Source organism: Peromyscus eremicus, unplaced genomic scaffold (genome assembly GCF_949786415.1).
Source record: "Peromyscus eremicus unplaced genomic scaffold, PerEre_H2_v1 PerEre#2#unplaced_1286, whole genome shotgun sequence".
Lineage (NCBI taxonomy): Eukaryota > Metazoa > Chordata > Mammalia > Rodentia > Cricetidae > Peromyscus > Peromyscus eremicus.
In genome coordinates, this window is record NW_026735521.1 from 100,001 (window position 1) to 116,226 (window position 16,226).

A 16,226-nucleotide genomic window follows, 5' to 3' on the forward strand; every position below is an offset into this window, starting at 1 on the left:
AAGTGTGTGTGTGTGTGTGTGTGTGTGTGTGTGTGTGTGTGTGTGTGTGTGCGCGCGCGCGCATACCTGGCTAAATTTTATTTTTTATTGTATGTATTTGTCTGTTCTGCCGGCATGTATATGTGCACATCATGTGTGTGCAGTGCCAGCAGAGGCCAGGAGAGGGTATCAGATCCCATGGAACTGGAATTGCAGACAGGGTTGTTTTGCTTTTAATGTGTGCGGGTATTTTGCCTGCATGTATTATTGTGCTCCACTTGCATGCCTGGTGTCTGAGGAGGCCAGAGAAGAGTGTTGGGTCCCCTAGGACTAGAATTATGGACAGTTGTGAGCTGCTGTGTGGGTGCCGTATGTTAACCCGAGTCCTCTGGAAGAGCAGCCCCTTTGCCACCAATTCTGTGTTCTGTTGTTTCCGATCATACCCCATAACTCATCCCGAAACAGTGATAGTTGCTTTTCCCTTTCTTGAGTCTGTTCCTAAGCCCTGTGCTCTCCATTTTGAAGGCTGAATACGCACTGTTCTTTGCTCAAAAGTTGGCAGATGCCTCAAGATGCTTTTCTACTGTTTGAGTTCCAGCTGTGGGAAGAAGCAGACTGTGCCCGGACAGCAAAGCCTCCTGGTCCCTGTGAGAATAACTAATTTTCCCCTGAAAACAAAGGAAGGGGGGAATCTGACCTATGTTCTGATTCCAGGAACCTCTCAAAATACCATTACCCTGTTATTTCCGCTGCCCCAGGTGACCACTGCTATTATTGAACACTCAGAGTGCTGGCAGGCTGTCCTGTTTTTAAATTCTAGCACACTGAACTGTGTGTGGCTCCCACGGAGACTTTTTTTTTTTAGTGGGTTTGAGGATAAAAAATGGTTTCTTTTGTTTTTCTTGGAAATGTGCAGACTGACTTTTTTTGTTTGGGCACACCAAGGTGGAAGCTGTTAAATTTGCTAAACAAGCTCTGGGAAGTCCAGCCAGGGCTGCAGGAAGCGCCCTGACATCTAGCGAAACCTCTGGGCTAATTTTAGGGCACGAGCTTAGAAAGCTGCCTGATTGCTTTTCTCAAAGCATCCAGATCATAGTAGTTTAGTTTTAAAATGCAGTTCTTAGTTTGATAATCTTCCCTTCAGTAAGACAGGTAAAACTGACATTTAAGAAAAAAAATATATATGGACCAAGGAGGTATCTCAGTTAGTAGAGTGTTTGCTGAGCACGTACAAAGCTCTGGGTTTGGTCCTCAGCACAACATAAACCCGACATGATGGTACATGCCTGGAAATTCCAGCATTTGAGAAATGGAGACAGGAGGACCACAAGTCCAAGGTCATTCATGGCTCCACAGACATGGAAGACTGTTTCTCAGAGGTGGAAAGGAAAGAAAGTATGTGTGGGGGGAAGATTTGAGGGTCTCCTTTTGTGTAAAGCAGCATTAATCAAGGACTTTTGAGTTTCTTTTTACTGGGTCTGGAGAGATGGCTCAGTGGTTAAGAGCACTGGCTGCTCTTCCAGAAGACCCACGTTCAATTCCCAGCACCCACACGGTGGCTCACGACTGCCTGGAACTCCAGTTCTGGGGACCAGATAGCATCCTCTAACTTCTGCAGGCCCCAGGCAGGTGAGTGGTGCACAGACATGACACCAGCAAACACCCTTACACATAAACTAATAAGTAAAAATTACTTCAATTTTTTTTCTTTTTAACTTTTTTTTGAGACAGGTTTCAAACTCAGATTCTCTTGCCTCTGCCTCCCGGGTACTGGAATTTAGGTGTGTACCTCCACACCCAGCCCTCTCTTTACTGTCTTTATTAAAGCCTTGTCTATTACTGTTGTGCAGGCTTAGATTGCCCGTGCCCTCCTTTGTCTGCTGCACACATGTAAACATACATGTGCTCTGAAGTTCCAGCTCAGATTAAGGATTTCAGCACTCACACTCCACCAGAAAATCCTTTTTCTAGAGATATCTCCCTCAAAGTAAATTTGGGATACTTTTAACTTCTGTTCATTCATTAACTTTGCCTGTTTTGAACGCCATGTAAGCAGAATCCTTGAGTCTGGCTTCCTTCCTCCAACATTGAGTCTCTAGAAGTCACCATGCTGAAGCGTGTGGTGTTTTTCCCATGCAGCATTCTATTCTGTGACTGTCATACAATATGGATCTGTTAGAATGTTGGTAGATGGATATCTCAATTGTTCTACAAACAAAGGTGTAAACATTCTTGTGTGTCCTTTTAAAACAAAAAGATCCTTTTTATTATTTTTAAGTGTGTGTGTGTCTGTCTGTCTGTCTGTACATTCAAGTGCTGAGTACAGGTGCCAGGGAGGCCAGAAGAAGGCATTGGATCTCTTAGAGCTGAGGTTCCTGCTAGGTATTGGGAACTGTGGTGTATCAGGAACCAAACTTAGCCCCTCTGCAAGACAGCTGAACCATCTCTCCAGCCCGTTATGTGGTGTGTGTCTTTTGATAGACATTAGCTCTTAGTTCTTTTGGACCCATGCCTGTGAGTAGAACTGTTACATCCAAAGATATTTGCAGTTTAGCATTTGTAAAATCATAGCTTTATGTCCTCAAAGTCATTGTACCAACTGCTTTCCTACCAGAAGGGTGACAAATTGTTAGCCATATTGTTAGCCACATTTGATATTGGTCAGTGGTTCATGTTGGCCTTGCCAGTGGCCTTTGCATTTCCCTGAGAAGAAGTTCAACCACAGCGTGTATCTCTTCTGTTCGAAACTATTGTACAGTTTTAGTCGTGATTCAATGGGTGCCTGTGGTAGGGCCCAGGCTCATAGATTTCTAAACTGCCCCACGATTGATTTTCATGCCATCAGACCTCTATATAAGAACAATGGCATGTTGTTTTTGTCAGCATCCCCTAAGGATTAAAAGGCTCCAAGGAAGTTTTTGAAATGTTTGAGAGAGAGGCTTGGAAAGTGAAGAGACATTTTGTCCTGGAAACACAGTAAAGCAGTTGTGAGGTGAGCGAGAGGTTCAGGGTCTGGTTGGTTAAGCTGTAGAAGCTGCAGTTTGTGTCCCTGACGGTGGCTCCTAGGTCATAGGATAACCTGCAGGAGTCATCTCCTTCCACCATGTGGGTCCTGCGGACAGACTTAGGGTCATCAAGCTTGACAGCAAACACCTTTACCTGTTGGGCCTTCTCCCTGGGCCATTAAATCTTTATTATCATATATTATATATGATAGGTTTGATAGGACATTTTCATACATGTGCATAGTGTATTTTGACCATATTCACCACCACATAAGACACCTCCCCCCCCCCCCAATTCTTGTCAATCCCCTTTTAACACAAAGCATGATGGTCCTAAATTGTATAAACCAATACGTAGGGTGAGGGGATCATGTGAGCTGGTTTATTCTTTGTGGATCTACTCAATTATAATCTTCCCCTCTACACTGAAGGCTTCCTGGAAAGCCTCGCCTTAGCAGTGCTTATGACTTTCTAAGTAAATTTCAATTAGGAGTTTGCTCCAGTGGTTTATTAGGCCTTTAATGGATGTTAATTATATTCTTGGTACATTCCGAGTTAAGAAATGGGAAATGATTTTACACGTGTACGCAGACTCAGAGCCAGTGTTTGTTTCTTAGGAGATACATAGAGAGAGTAAAAAGTCAGAAATCCAAACAGGGCAGAGAGGAGAGTGGTCTACATCACGGGGCTTGTGGCCCAGCAGAGGCTGAATTCACACCCCTCTGAGGTCAAACAGGAGTCTTTTCTGGACCAGTTGTTTGGCTCTCACAGAAATGTTACATTAGAGACTGTTTAGGCATAGTTCAAAGTTTTTAAATTAACATTATTTATTTGTGTGGGGGTGTTTATCTGCGTGTGTGTGTGCACGCTCGTGTGTGTGCATGTGTGTGTGCAGGCGTGCAGTTGCATGCCACAGAGCAGAAGGCCAGAGAACAGTCTTCACTTTCCTCCACCATGTAGTTCTGGAGACTGAACTCAGGTATCAGGTTGTTAAATGGCTTGCAGTCAGAGTTGGTGGAGCATTCATCCCTTAGCATTGTTTAGCATGTTTTGCATATTTTATTCTTTTAAACCCTGACTTTCAGCCTTCTTCTTGCTGTTCATTCATAGCTGAGTATTGCCTTTTCCTTGGCTGTGATGGCCTTGTGTTTCTAGGCAGAATAACTGATCCCAGTCTGGCCGGGCCCTCAAAGGTAGACTTTGTCATGTCAGAGACTGCAGAGCTCTTATTTCTAGGTGCGCAACTGATTTTCTAGTCATGTCCTGTGCAGTTTTCATTTATCGTTTTGGAACATGGTTAAGGGATTCTTGAGTTGCTTCTTTGCTCGCTGACTGCAAACAGCTTGGTGTGGGTGTGAGCCCAGGGTGGAGGCTCTGATGCTGAGGATGAAGGGTTCACTAGTCTTCACTAACCTCTGAATTAGATGTGTTTCCCCCAGCCTAGTGAGAAGTAGGAAGGAAAGAATGATCAGGAAAGAAAGAAAATCCAAAAACAAAAAACTTGTCTCTTAGGGCTGGAGAGGTGGCTCAGTGGTTAAAAGTACTGGCTGTTCTTGCAGAAGACCAGGTTCCATTCCCAGATCCTACATGGTAGCTCATGACCACCTGTAACTCCAGTTCCAGGGCATCCAATGCTCTCTTCTGCCCTCCAAGGCACCAAGCATGCGTATAGTGCACAGACACATATGGAGGGAAAATACCTATGCACACTAAATTAAATGAACATTGAAAAATGTGTCCTGCGAAGATCATACAACACTTTCATTTTAATGTAAGTGCTTTCAAGACTTTTTCAGGGGTGCATTCTCGTGGACATGGGGAGGGGGTATAGGCATGTGCACATGCATCTGGGGTCCAGAGGGCGATAGCAGATGTCTTTCTATATCTCTGCCCATTTTGAGTCAAAGCCTCTCACTCTGCCTGGAGCTCATCAAGAGGGTTAGACTAGGTGGCCAGTGAGCTTCAGGGATCTGTTTGGCTCTTTGTGCGTGTTTTGGGGATCCCAGCTCAGGCCCTCCTGCTTGTATGGCAGGCACTTTACCAACTAACTGAGCATCTCCTCAGCTTCAACTGTGACTTCTTTAGGGCCCCTGGACTAAAAGGAAAGGTTGTCCTTCAGATGTCAGATGTCTTGACAAGAATCAATTAGGGTATAAATGTTGCTATTTGGATAGTATGTGTCGCTTTATTCTGGCCTTGAACTCCTGAGTGTGAGCATTTTCCACATCAGCCTTCAGAAGAGCTAGTATTGTACATGTGCACCACTGCCTATGGCCTTAGTTAGTATTTGTTTTCACCAACACTGTTATCATTTATTCTGGTTTCGTGCATTCAAGCAGTCTATCTCCAAACTTTCAAAGTAGCTTAGTCTATGACAATAGCAGTCTGACCTGTGATAACTGAAAATTAAACTCTGTTCCAGATCCTGTGAAGCCCCTTGGCAACTCCTCACAAGCACCAGCTGACTCACCTCTGGGTGCGTCGGCCTCCACCCAGCCGGACGCCTCTCCAGTCACACTACCTCCATCTTACCAGCTCATCAGCCTCCCGCCGCACCCAGACACTCTAGGCCTCCAGGACGATCCACAAGACTACCTCTTGCTGATCAACTGTCAAAGCAAGAAGCCCGAACCCACCAGGTACATGGTGCATGCCATCATATGTGTGTGGGTGTGAATGTGTGTGAGCGAGTGCATGCATGTGCACATATGTGCGCGCGCGCATGTATGTGTGTGTGTGTGTGTGTATGTGTATGTGTGTGTATACATTTAAAAGCCTTTAGGTTTTTTTAAACCTTGAAGTTTACATGGAACCATCTCAGTAGGCATCCACTGCAGGTTTGTATTATATATGTTTATAACAATTCTTTGTTAGTGGGTTCTGTTATCTGGGAGGTCTTTTGTTGATGAAACAGTTTCTGCCATCATGGCCAATCACAGTTTTCCTACAAGGCTCTTTGGAAAGAGTCTTGCAGTTTTTGTTACGGACTCACGGGTGTTACTTGCTTGACAGATGTCACTGACTTGTAAATGGTGATCTTGCTCCATTTCTTATGTGATTATAAACCAGCCAAGGGTCATCTTTTGTTTCTGAAGAAGGAGAGGAGTACCTCCTGCTAGAAGATTTTGAAAGCAAAACGGTCCCATTGCAGTGAGTGTGCTGTAGTTTTGGATCTGTGTGAGAAACTAATACTACAGGTAAAATCCCAATATGGCACATCCTAGAGGCTAGGCTGACTGGGGGACAATGACATTTCATGAGGTCAAATAAACCGCCAAAAGCTGTGACCTGTCAAACCTTCCTCCTCAGCCATGCAACAGTGCTGACCCCCAAGCCTTGATGTTACGGATCATTAAATAGAAATCTATGGAATGTCTGACTGACTCAGAGGGTCCAAAAAGCTTTTCCCCAGTGCTCGGTACAGGGTCATCACCCCCTCCACACACACACACACCCCTGTCCTATACTAAGCCCAAAGATACTTTAAGTTGATCATCTTTGGCTTTTGATATTGAGAAGCTGGAAGGCAGTGACAGAGGAGATCGGAGAACAGTTATTTCACTATTTGAAGAAACAACAAGAAAATGAAGATCCATAAACAGGTCAGTGTCTGCCACTGACAGCCTGTGACTGTCAGTGACAGACTTCCAACAGGTCTATTCACAGTACAAAAGTGTCAGTGAGCTGCATACCACACACATGGGATATCTATAAAACAAAGTGTTCAGGAACGTAAGCTGAACAAATATACGTTTGTTATACAAAAAGGTTTCTTTTCTCAGTGTTAAAAAAGTGATTCTTGGTAGAATAAGATTACAGAGAATACTTGTTTAAAATATACGTAGAACCTGCTAGGCGGTGGTGGCACACACCTTTAATCCCAGCATTCAGGAGGCAGAGGTAGGAGGATCTCTGAGTTCGAGACCAGCCTGGGCTACAGAGCGAATTCTAGGACAGCCAGGGCTACACAGAGAAACCCTGTCTTGAAAAGCAAACAAATAAACAAACAAATGTAGAGCTTAAAACCCCCAGAAATGGTTTCTGTGAACCATTCCCTGGGATAGTGGGAGAAGCTTGGGAACATTCCACAGATGGTTTTTGTCTTGTTCGTTATAATGGAATTTTACCTGTAAGAGCAAGAAAATTGTATCAATCGACACTAGTTAATACTGTCAAATTCTAACTCGACTGCTTGTTTGCCGTGAATATTGAGGACTGCACACTTGTGAACGTGTCCTTGTGCACTAACTGAGACTTGGCTTGATGGAGACTCACCGTTACTTTCTAGTGTCATGTTCTTAAGAAGCCAGCTGATCAGTGGCAGCGTTTAGTGTGTTTTCTTTTCATGACTGCGCCTTTCATTAATTTCACTGGCACATCGTTACTGCTACAGGAGAAACTGTTCTAGAAATGACTGTGTAAGATACTTTGCCAAAGTGACAGTTAAATAACAAATATTTATGAAGTGCCCACCCCATGCCCATTAGTGTGCTAGGTGCTGTGAAGATACAACCTGATTCCATAGGACACAGTTCCCTGAGGTGCAGTCACCCTGGGAGCTCTAGAGTGGACCTTCTGAAGGAGCCAGAGAATATGAGCATGAAATGCTTACACCTTCACACATAGGTCGTAATTCTCACACCGCCCTTTCATCTGCCAGGACTCAGCTCATACACATGCTCCTCCAGGAAGCCTGTCTCCAGGCTCTTAGATTGAAACATCCCTGTGGGTTGGTGGGGTTTCAGTGTTGTCTTTTGGCATTTGTTTATTTATATTTGTGTGTGTGTGTGTGTGTGTGTGTGTGTGTGTGTGTGTGTGTGTGTGTGTGTGCAGTGCATGTGTAGACAGCAGAAGACAACTTGTAAACAACTTGGTTTTCTCCTTCCACCATGTGGGTTCCAGGGACCATCCCCAGGCTTGGTGCTGAAGACCTTTACCCACTGAGCCACCTTGCCAGCCTTCTCTGGGTTTTTACAGCAGACCAGCTATCCAGTGCCCAAATCTCTGTCTTGTTGTAGTGTTGGAAATAACCCACACTAGAGTATGAGCTGGTGGGAGCCAGAGGCCTTCCTCAGGACTCTTACCTCCGACTGCTTTGGGCTCCTGCGTGTAGACTAAATGAATGCATATTTTAGAGCAAGCATGGGTACTTCAGAAATTCTACAAGGATAGTCTGCGTATTATTTTTAAGATGGAAAAAACGAAGATCATAAGATAGCTCAGTTACCACACGAGCCGGACGACCTTGAGTTCAGTTCTCAGGACCCACGTGAAGGTGGAAGAGGGGCTGACTCTACAGAGTTGTCCACAGCCCCTGCTACACACACACACGCACACGCACACGCGCGCACACACACACACACACACACACACACACACACACACACACATAAGTGATTAAATATTACTGGGAGCCTTGATACTGTGAGCTAGTATATGGACCCATAGCCTCTAGGAATCTATAGGTTTTTCTCTAATTAAGTGACTACTATTAAAACCATGTGTTAAAAATATTGGTGTTAGCTCAAGTGGGCAGGTTGTAAGGGGAGGATTCTGTGATGAGGATGTCACAGAGATCTGCCTGAACTTGGAATAGAGTGGGAACAGAACAGGGAACAGATAAATAAGAGGGAGGGAGGGAGGAAGGGAAGGAGGAGGGGAGGGAGGGAGGGAGGACTCGGTACTCAGTGCTTGACTGATGGGGGTCGCAGGGTAACAGGCTTCGAGGCTACTGACGCTGGAGGGTCTGAATGAAATCACTTCTGTCCACGAAGTCAAGGACAGCCAGTTTGTAAAGGAAATGCAATTTGCTCTGGGGCGTGTGAGCAGTATAAGGATGTTATATCATACAGGAATAAGCAAGCGGAAGTAGGACTTTGAAAATAGGAGCCTCAGAGTTCAGTGAGAAGATGGGAGCTGTCAGCATTCCCTGGAGAAGGTGGAGGTGTGAGAAAGAATCCTCTAAGGCCGAGCGTGCAGCTTTGGAGGTCATTTCTCAGCAGAGACTGAGGGAGGTGCCAGTCCCTAAACAAAGGCATGAGTGAGGGAGCTAGGGAGAAGGTAAGTAGTCCAGCAGAGTGTGGCTCCTCTGCCCCAAAGTGGGAGGGGTCCCAGGAGCAAATTAACACAGCCAGGTGTTATTAAGGAACAGACAGGGCTGGAGAGATGGCTCAGTGGTTAAGAGCGTGTCTGGCTCTGGAGGAGGACCTGAGTTCTGTTCCCAGCACCTACTCAGGCAGCTCACAGGCACCTGTAACTCCAGTTCTGGGGTTCTGATGCCTCTGTGGCCTCCTTGGGTACCTGCCTATGTGCACATACCCAAACACATACATACACATAATTTTAAAAATAATAAAAATAAATCTTTTTTGCAGGTACTAAAAATCTATCAAAAGCAGGATTATCCTCAAATGAGATTTCCTAACATTGTTAGGAGTTAGTTAACCCCTCATCATGGATTTCGTTCCTCTTAATAGTGTGTCTTGAATGTCTCTCAAAGAGAGAAGGGAAGAGAGCAAGAAGCCTGCTGTCCCTGGATGTCCTCTGCAGTTCCCACTTGGTTTTTGGTTTTGCAGAACAGTTTGTCAAGGCTGGTTAAAGAGCAATAGATGAGCTTTGTAAACTGGACTAGTGCCGGGGTTTTTGTTTGTTTGTTTTGTTTTATTTTGTTTTGCATGTTCTTAGTGGAAGATGGGTTCCCTGTGTCTGTTTGGAATTCTGTGGTGTCTGATCAGTGCTGAGGATTGTGGGTGTGTGTGTGTGTGTGTGTGTGTGTGTGTGTGTGTGTGTGTGTGTGTTTCCTTGGTGCAGCTGGGCGTGGGCAAGCACAGGACAGAAATTATTGACAACGATTACTAGCAGTTTGATAGTGGTTTTGTTGGTTTATAATTATAAGCAACTAAAGAACATTTATGCTTCTTGAATCTTATGGATCACACACACACAAAAAAAAAATCTAACAGAAAAACACGTTTTGATTACTGAGCTCTAGTTTGTGTGTCAAAACTGTATCTGTCTGTCTTGACCGTGTTTTATTTTTGACATTCACCATTTTATTCAGACCCCACATTGACTCTGCAAAGCCCACCTCTTCTGAAACAGACTGCAATGACAACGTCCCTTCCCATAAGCCTCCTGCTTCCTCCCAGAGCAGACATGGAGTGAATGGCTTTTTTCAGCAGCAACTGCTGTATGACTGCCCGCCACCCCGAGCTCCATCCGTCTCTGTAGACTCCAGCCTCTATAACCTGCCCAGGAGTTATTCCCATGACGTGTTGCCAAAGGAATCTCCGTCAGGTACTGAAGCAGATGGAGAGCTGTACATCTTCAATACCCCAACTGGGACTTCGAGTGTAGAAACTCAGATGAGACATGTATCCATCAGTTACGACATTCCGCCAACACCTGGTAACACTTATCAGATTCCACGGACATTTCCAGAAGGCACCTTGGGACAGTCATCTAAGCTGGACACCATTCCTGATATTCCCCCTCCTCGACCACCAAAGCCACATCCAACCCATGACCGGTCTCCTGTGGAAACGTGTGGCGTCCCACGCACAGCCTCAGACACCGACAGCAGTTACTGTATCCCTACAGCAGGCATGCCGCCATCCCGGAGTAATACTATTTCCACCGTGGATTTGAACAAGTTACGGAAAGGTCAGCTCTGGCAGCTTCTACTCTCTTAGGGGTTGATGATAGAAAGCCTGTTTTTCTGAGGGGCTAGGGACATGGCTCAGTGGGTCAGAGCCATTGCTGCTCAAGCATAAAGACCTAAGCTGAGATCCCAGCAGCTGCTCAGGTTTGTAACCCTGGCAATAGAGTGATACAGGACACCTGACATCCCCCTCATCTCCACTCACTGTGGAGGCTCACAGGCAAACGAACCCTCATGCACATATACCACATTCATTCAGACACATCCATACACATGCAGGAAAACCATTTTTCTCAATAATTGTTCTTTTCAGTATAATATGGTGTTAAAAGGTATGTATCCTTTTTCTTCTATAGCCCTCAGCCCCCACACATATAGCCATGATATCAAGTCAGTACATCCCTGAAGGGTGTGTGTGTGTCTGCCTGCCTGCCTACCTGCATGTCTGCATGCCTGCTCTGTTAGAAAAGACCTGGATCATCTCATGCCTGGAAAAGCGTGGTCTTATGCCTCCCACCTGTTTCTGTCCCACCATCTAGGACTTCTGCGGAGGCGGGCTGTCTGAACAGACGTCCTCCTAGCCATGCCCTTGCCATGTCTGTGTGCCACCATGGCCACGTCTGTGTCATATCTCTTGGGGTTTCCCCCTTTATCAGCAGTTTTTACCTTTTTGTCTTAATAGGCAGTGACGCTGTTCACATCAAACTATTATGCCTTTCCTGGTCTTCAATTTTTAGAGCACTGAGTCTCCTCTGTCCATCTTAGCCAACAGTGGGTGCCCTTGTCTTGCTCCGTCTCATATAGCCTGTAAACACAAACTGAAGACTTTGGGAGTGGGGAATAGGTCTGGCTTATTCTCCAAGAGTCTTACGTTTCTGTACAGCATGAATGCCGTGTGTTGAGCCGATTGTCTCCACGGCCCCACCTTTCCTTTCCTCTCCTCTCCCTGTTCCTGTTGGTCCCCTTCATCTCCTAGAGTTTTGTTTCTGCTTTCATGTTCCATACGATTTTGTGTATCAGTATAAAGTCTAGTAACCATCGAACATGATGTCTGTCTTTATAAGATTTGTTTAATCCTCGTAATATAATTATCTCAAGTTGCACCCATCTTCTTGCAAATGGAATGATGTCAGTCTTTGTTTGGTTCGGGTTTTGCCTTTATTTATTCATTTATTATGTGTAGGAGGGCAGAGGACAGCGCTCCCGAGTCAGTTCTCTCCTACAGTGTGGGGCCGGAGCACAAACTCAGGCCCTCAGACTTGGCAGAGGGCTTTTGTTTGCTGAGTCGTCTGGCCAGCCCGAATCCATTCTTCTCAATCCATTCTTCTCAAACTTTCCCTGTCCATCCTTCTGCTGTGGACGCTTAGCCCAGCCGCTGTGAGCCGTGCAGCAGCAAACACTGTTGTGCATTCTCTGATCTGCAGCCCTCGGGATGGTTCAGCTGCGTCATACGGCACATGTATTCTTACTTATTTACGTCTTTAGGAAACCTCCATACGGACTTCCACAGAAGCTGCTCTAGTTTACATTCCCACCAGCCATGTTGGGAAGTCCTCTTCTGCCCTCCTCCCTGCCAGCACCTGTCAGTAGTTTTTTGTTTTTGTTTAATGACCAACACTCTGACTGGGGTAAGGAAGAATCTCAGTGTAGTTTATTAAATGTCGTTTATTAAATCTCAATGTAGTTTATTATTTCTCTGACAGCTAGTGAGGTTAAGCAGTTGCGTGTGTCACTGGCCATTTGTACTCCATCCTTTGTGTACTGGATACTCCTTTAATTGGCCCATTTATTGGCTAGATGAGTTGTTCTCAGCCTTCCTAATGCTGCGACCCTTTAATACAGTTCCTCATGTTGTGGTGACCCCAACCATAAAATTATTTTCATTTTGATACTGTTATGAACTATAATGTAAATATCTGTGTTTTCCGATGGTCTTAGGAGACCCCTGTGAAAGGGTCATTTGACCACAAAGGGGTTGAGACCCACAGGTTGAGAACTCCTGGGCTAGGTAGTTTTGTTGTTGTTTTGTGTTTCTTTCTTCTTCTTCTTCTTTTTTTTTTTAGTTTATTCTGGATATCAGTCCTCTGAGGTGTGTAGGTGGCAAAGATTTTCTCCCATTCTGTGACTTAATTAGCTTCTCCCTTGCTGCTCAGGAACTTTTTTAATTTCGTGAGGTCTCATCTGTCAAATGATGGCTCTGTGCACTAGGTGACCGATGGCCCGTTAAGAATGTCCTCTGCCTCTGCGCACAGTGTTCCCCCTTCTTTCTCCTCCAGCAACTTCAGAGTTGCAGCTCTTGCAGTAAGGTCTTTGATACCGTGGAGTTGACTTTTGCAGGATGAGCTGGTAGGATCTAGTTTCGTTATTCTGCGGGTAGATATCCAGTCTTCCCAGCACTGTTTGTTGGAGAGGCTGTTTTCTCCAGTGTATATTTTTGGCATCTTTGTAAAAAAACATCAGGAGGCTGTAGCTGCCTGGGTTTATATCTGGGCCTTCTTAGTTCCTTAATCTGTGTATCTGTTTTTGTGCTAGAATCATTGTTTCTCTAGGAAAGCCTTAAAATTTAAAAAAATGTTTTAGAGCGGGGCGGTGGTGGCGCATGCCTTTAATCCCAGCACTCGGGAGGCAGAGGCAGGCGGATCTCTGTGAGTTCGAGGCCAGCCTGGGCTACCAAGTGAGTTCCAGGACAGCCAGGGCTATACGGAGAAACCCTGTCTCTTAAAAAAAAAAAAAAAAATTTTAGGTGCACATGCCTTAAAAACTATGTGTTAGCATTTTTGTATTTTGTGGTAGTTTTCTAGCTGTTGCAAAAAAAAAAAAGCCAAAGAATTAATACACCATAAAAATATTTTACCAGTATGTGTTCAGCCATCCAATGCCTATTTCAGATTTTCTGTTCCTTCCTCCTCCCTCCCTGTCCCCCTCCCCTCCCCTCTTCCCTCCCCCCTCCCTGCCTTCCTACCACAAGACCTCTTGTAGCCCTGATCTCACTGTTACCTGAGAATGAACTTGAACTCCTGATCTTCTGCCTCCTCCTCAGTGCTGGGGTTGTGGGGATGACCCACTGCATGTGGCCTTCTAACTCTTTCCAGAGAGGCTATATAACCTAGTTATGAGTAGTGAGATGCTAGGCTCAAGGTGGCTCAAAATGGGTACCATTTCTTTTCTCCATCTTTAGAGAACCCTTCTCATGCCAGGCTTGGACATTCGATTGCTGTCATAGTCAGATGATGATATTGGTAAACATTTAGGTGTGTGTTTAATGAGCCAGCTCAAGAGCCTGTTTGATGAGTGTCCTTTCAAGGTTGAGGAGTGTGTGTGTGAACAAGTGTGACGTGAGAACAGAGCACCTGCAAGCTGGCAAAATGGGAACAAAAACTGACAGTTTTTTCTTAATTCCAGACGCTAGCTCTCAAGATTGCTATGATATTCCACGAACCTTCCCAAGCGATAGATCTAGTTCCCTGGAAGGCTTCCATAACCAGTCTGTAAGTATAACTGCCTGGAGTTTTCTGAATCTGCATACTTAGTACCCCAGACCCTAACTGAGACCTTGAAACTAACTACAGAACCCTTGTGAACAGATGTGATAACTGTGTCTTCATGTGTGACAGTGGCTTTGCTTATTAAGAGAAATGTATGTGTGTTTTAGAAAATCAAAAATGTGTTGACAGTGGGAAGTGTCTCAGGTGAAGAACTGGATGAAAACTATGTCCCCATGAATCCCAACTCGCCACCACGACAACATTCCAGCAGCTTTACGGAACCAATTCAGGAACCAAATTATGTGCCAATGACCCCTGGGACATTTGATTTTTCTTCATTTGGAATGCAAGTCCCTCCTCCTGCTCATTTGGGCTTCAGGTCCAGCCCAAAGACCCCTCCCAGGAGGCCAGTTCCTGCTGCTGACTGTGAACCACCCCCAGTGGATAGGAACCTCAAGCCAGACAGAAAAGGTAAGGGGATGTGGGGAATAGAAGGGTAACAGGGTGCAGCTGGGGCTGCCTTTAACCAGACCTAAACACGGGAACTGACGTGGAAATAATAGCCTGGGTCCTTAGCTTAAGTACAGAAGTCCTGCTGTTTGTAAGTGAGTGTCTCGATGCCCAGGTGGGATTTCCAGGTCTCCTCAATCTAGAAGAGAGATCACAGACTAAAATACCCAGAGCCATGGCGGCAGCAGGCAGCACCAGGGGAACTCGCATTGTTTTCCCCAAAGCATGGAGGTGGAGCTCGTGACTCCCACCCGGCGGTCCCCCTGCACTGACGTGTGACCCTCACACACATCGAGAGTGACCTGAAATCCTCTTGATTGTTTTCCTTGTTGTTAATTTCTGCCAAATATTTTTGCTTTTTTAAAGAATTGCAAACCAAACCTAATACTAAATATGACCTTCCCTTGCTATTTGTATAATATCAAATTAGATTTAGAATTATAATGCACTTGTTGATTATTTAACAACAGTGACGATGTCTGTATAATCTTTTCTCTTTCCCCACATCATAACTTTAAAAAAAAAAGTCTGCTTTGGCTCTGGGACAAGTGGAAGCTCTTATTCTGGGCTTCTAAGGAAACTGGGTTCCAAAGCAGCAGAACTTGGTAGGCCCGGTCCCCTTCTTCAGAGGAAACTTCTCAGCCCCTTTGGGTAATGTCTCCTCACGTTTTAAAACTTCGGGTGCAGCCGAGCGGTGGTGGCACATGCCTTTAATCCCAGCACTCGGGAGGCAGAGCCAGGTGGATCTCTGTAAGTTCGAGGCCAACCTGGACTACAAAGTGAGTTCCAGGAAAGGCGCAAAGCCACACAGAGAAACCCTGTCTCAAAAAAACAAAACCGTGTGCAAACCAGACATGGTGGCCAAGGCTTTTCATCCCAGTTCTTGGGAGGCAGACGAATTTCTGTGATATAAAGACAGCCTGCTCTACATAGATCTGGGACAGCCAGAGCTGCATATTAAGACTCTGTCTCAAAAGAAAAGCAAATTTGGATACAAGTCTTTTAAACACAGCCTACTGCACATGACTTAGTCTTGATAACCAACTGAAGTTCGAGTCTCCTGTATGATAGGTTCCTGGCTTTCTGCAGGGGAGTTAAAGTCATTTGAAAAGCCACATGGTATCTATACCTTTTTCAGGACATATTTATCAAACTTCTTATTAACCCGGGCTTAACTCAGTAACACAAGTCATGTTGTAGTTGTGGGGAGCAGAGGCTGAGACTCAGACTGCTTCAGAGTAAAGGGTTTGGTTTAATTCTTACACAATAAGGATGTGCTTCTGCTGAAATCGTGCGGCAGTCTGTGATCTCCACCCTGTGCACTTGTCTTGTGGGGCGTCCCTGCATCCGCTCTGTTCTCTCCCTTTCTCTTTCCTCCCTCTGTTCTCTACCCTGACTGGGTTCAGCTTTCTGTGAGCTTTGGCCTGCAACACCTCTCTGTGGCCTCCGTTCTATGTCTGGATCCCTTCTGTGCCCTTGCCCTGCCCACATCTGCTTCTCATTTCCTCCTCCATCGTTACAGGCTTCAGACTGCTTAGAGATCCTTTGAGTGGTCCGGGTTGTCCTTTCACACCTGGCTAGGTAGCC

The 16,226-nt window shown here is 45.4% G+C and overlaps 1 protein-coding gene across 1 annotated transcript in view; it reads left to right on the forward strand.

Annotated features, from left to right (window-relative positions):
* The window catches only part of Gab1 (GRB2 associated binding protein 1), a 95,140-nt gene extending 80,285 nt beyond the window's left edge, over nucleotides 1-14,855 (forward strand). Inside the window, exons 3-6 of the mRNA XM_059253054.1 lie at nucleotides 5,407-5,623; nucleotides 10,045-10,646; nucleotides 14,047-14,132; nucleotides 14,297-14,855. Coding sequence (XP_059109037.1) covers nucleotides 5,407-5,623; nucleotides 10,045-10,646; nucleotides 14,047-14,132; nucleotides 14,297-14,629 — 1,238 coding nt within the window. The 3' untranslated portion in view covers nucleotides 14,630-14,855. The remainder of the gene's footprint in view (nucleotides 1-5,406; nucleotides 5,624-10,044; nucleotides 10,647-14,046; nucleotides 14,133-14,296) is intronic.
* Nucleotides 14,856-16,226: the final 1,371 nt, after the last annotated feature.